Source organism: Ciona intestinalis, unplaced genomic scaffold, assembly GCF_000224145.3.
Source record: "Ciona intestinalis unplaced genomic scaffold, KH HT000031.2, whole genome shotgun sequence".
Taxonomy (NCBI): Eukaryota; Metazoa; Chordata; class Ascidiacea; order Phlebobranchia; family Cionidae; genus Ciona; species Ciona intestinalis.
This window is the reverse complement of record NW_004190353.2, coordinates 1-2,500: the sequence shown is the minus strand read 5'-3', so window position 1 is coordinate 2,500 and position 2,500 is coordinate 1. Positions and strand designations below refer to the sequence as shown.

Below are 2,500 nucleotides of genomic sequence, written 5' to 3'. Positions count from 1 at the left end.
TCTGTATAGGTGATGGTAGAAATGTTGGACCACTTTCCACAGAAGGTAAGTTAACCACGTGTACATTACGTGGGTAACTTGTTTGTATGTTGGCAACAAACGCATGGCCTTTATTTTGTAGGAGAAACTCACATCTGAACAAATGGTTTAAGTATAACTCTCATGCATATTCATAACTTATAATTCAATTTTATACTTATGCATCAGACACACATGGTGTATTCATACACCTCATGCTCGCTGTCAAGTTATAACATGGGTGTCTTCTTATACACCAGACACACATGGTGTATACATACACCTCATGCTCGCTGTCAAGTTATAACATGGGTGTCTTCTTATACACCAGACATACATGGTGTATTCATACACCTCATGCTCACTGTCGAGTTATAATATGGGTGTCTTCTTATACACCAGACACACATGGTGTATTTATACACCTCATGCTCACTGTCGAGTTATAATATGGGTGTCTTCTTATACAGTTGCAGACAACATTGCTGCGAATAGTTACATAGAAAATATTCTTCCAAAAAAATAACAAATTAAAATAATCTAAAACTTTGAAAAAAATCAAACTTCTGGAATTGATAACCTTGGTATAAGCCTCCCTACTTACTGTGGAAACCACTTTGCATGTTCCATCCAAGGTTCATCTTCCACATCAAAGTTTTTTAATTTATTTCCACAATACCAACATTTTACTAAGTCACCTGGACCTGTAATGACATGAAATACAAACATAACAATCCATATATATAGTACTGTGGGGGAAGATGATGTAAATTTCATCTCAGTAAATGGAATGAAAAGGTGTTCCATTTTACCCCACCCTACTCTCTATATAATATATACTAATATACAATGCACAATTGTCTTCATTCTCGAACATTTCAGTATAGTACTTAAACTTATTCCCTAAAATGCGCAAAACAGTTTTTCTTTATAGTAATTTCACTGCAACTCATAAGCAGGAACGAGGTGTATGAAACAGAACTCATTCATACCAACAAAAGCTTGTATAAGACAGAGAATAGGAATATTTTAAACAATTTATTGATAAAATAAAAAAGTATAAAATGGAAAAAAAAAGGGAAAAAATTTACCGAGAAAATAAAATCCTGCTTCTGCAATTTCATCAATGGTGGCTCTCAGGTGGTGCCGGGGTGAGAAACCTCTAAAAGATGATCTTCGTTGCTCCAAGGACCTCATGTGAGCATTGTGTGGATGCAGGAGGTGGGGATGCTGATGAACTTCCTGGATTAATGGGAGCATGAAGATATTATTTATAAAGGATGATTCCATAAAAAAGTTTGTTGCATTTTTTTGTTTTTTTAACTTTGAATTTTTTTTTCATTTTTTATAATTTTTTTTGGTACGCAGATATTTATATCCAGACGTGTCTCTTTGAAAAACTGATCCTTACGCAGCTATTTTTTATTTAAGCTAATCGTTTTTTGGGCTTACAACAAAGATATATACATATACATTTTATCAAATAACCAGCATCATCAGTCTCATATAGGTATATTGTGCGCTATTTGCCGCATATTTAGTAGCACTTGTTGTGTTCTGTTATAATGCAACGAGAATCATCCAACAATATAAGTGCTAGATCAGGGCCAGATTCATATAACATATCATTGTTAGGTTTTATTAAATGCAACAAAACTATTTTATGGAAAACCGTGCAGGCTTAAAGTTGTAACCAGGAAATAAGTGCATAGGTTGAATACATGCGACATTATTTCGTCATTCGAGGAAAACGATGTCTTTGTTTATATTTCATCCATTGTTTAACACTTGATGTTCGCAACACATCCGACTTAACTTCATTGTATGTTTATGATAAAAATTTAAAAATAAAAACCAGAATATTATTAGGATATGGGAGACCAGGAAAACACAACGTCAGCGAGCAAAGCGAAATTTAAATATTTGACAGAATTTTTACAAAGTCAATGTTTTGTCTAATTACTGGCCAAGTCTGCTCCCAATTGTCAATAAAGAAACACTGGATTTTTCTCTCTAAATATTGCTTGTGTCTGCTTGCAATACGTATAAAAAATCATTACTTTTACGTTAAGGAGGTTTGCAGGTGCAGTCCAAACAGAAAATTTTAGCTGTTTTAATTGCATACGGAGAAAAAAATGAGTTTGTGCAATCCTGTGAGAGACGATTCTCATCTATGTTAACTTGGTTAACAGAAGTTCACAAAATAAATGATTTAAAAAACTACACAAGATGCTTTGGGGTAATGGGCTAATACTGGACCTGACATTAGACGAATATCGTCTTTATACGTGTATACGTCAAACACGCGCTACGTCACACATGGCATTGTTCGCCCGTGAATGCCACGTGTGGTGATGCAACCACGAATTCATCAGTCGTGCGTTTAATGCTTGTAGCGTACTGTTATTTCGTTTATTGTGTCTTTCCTTAACTAATTCATTCCGCAGAGTTGCTCCAATCATTCATTCAGTTCATTATAAAT

At 34.4% G+C, this 2,500-nt stretch overlaps 1 protein-coding gene across 1 annotated transcript in view; it reads right to left on the bottom strand.

Annotated features, from left to right (window-relative positions):
- The window catches only part of zf(ring)-22 (zinc finger protein), a gene marked incomplete at its 5' end in the record, with an annotated part of 5,455 nt that extends 4,192 nt beyond the window's left edge, over positions 1–1,263 (bottom strand). Inside the window, 2 exon segments of the mRNA NM_001078551.1 lie at positions 623–722; positions 1,110–1,263. Coding sequence (NP_001072019.1) covers positions 623–722; positions 1,110–1,263 — 254 coding nt within the window.
- Positions 1,264–2,500: the final 1,237 nt, after the last annotated feature.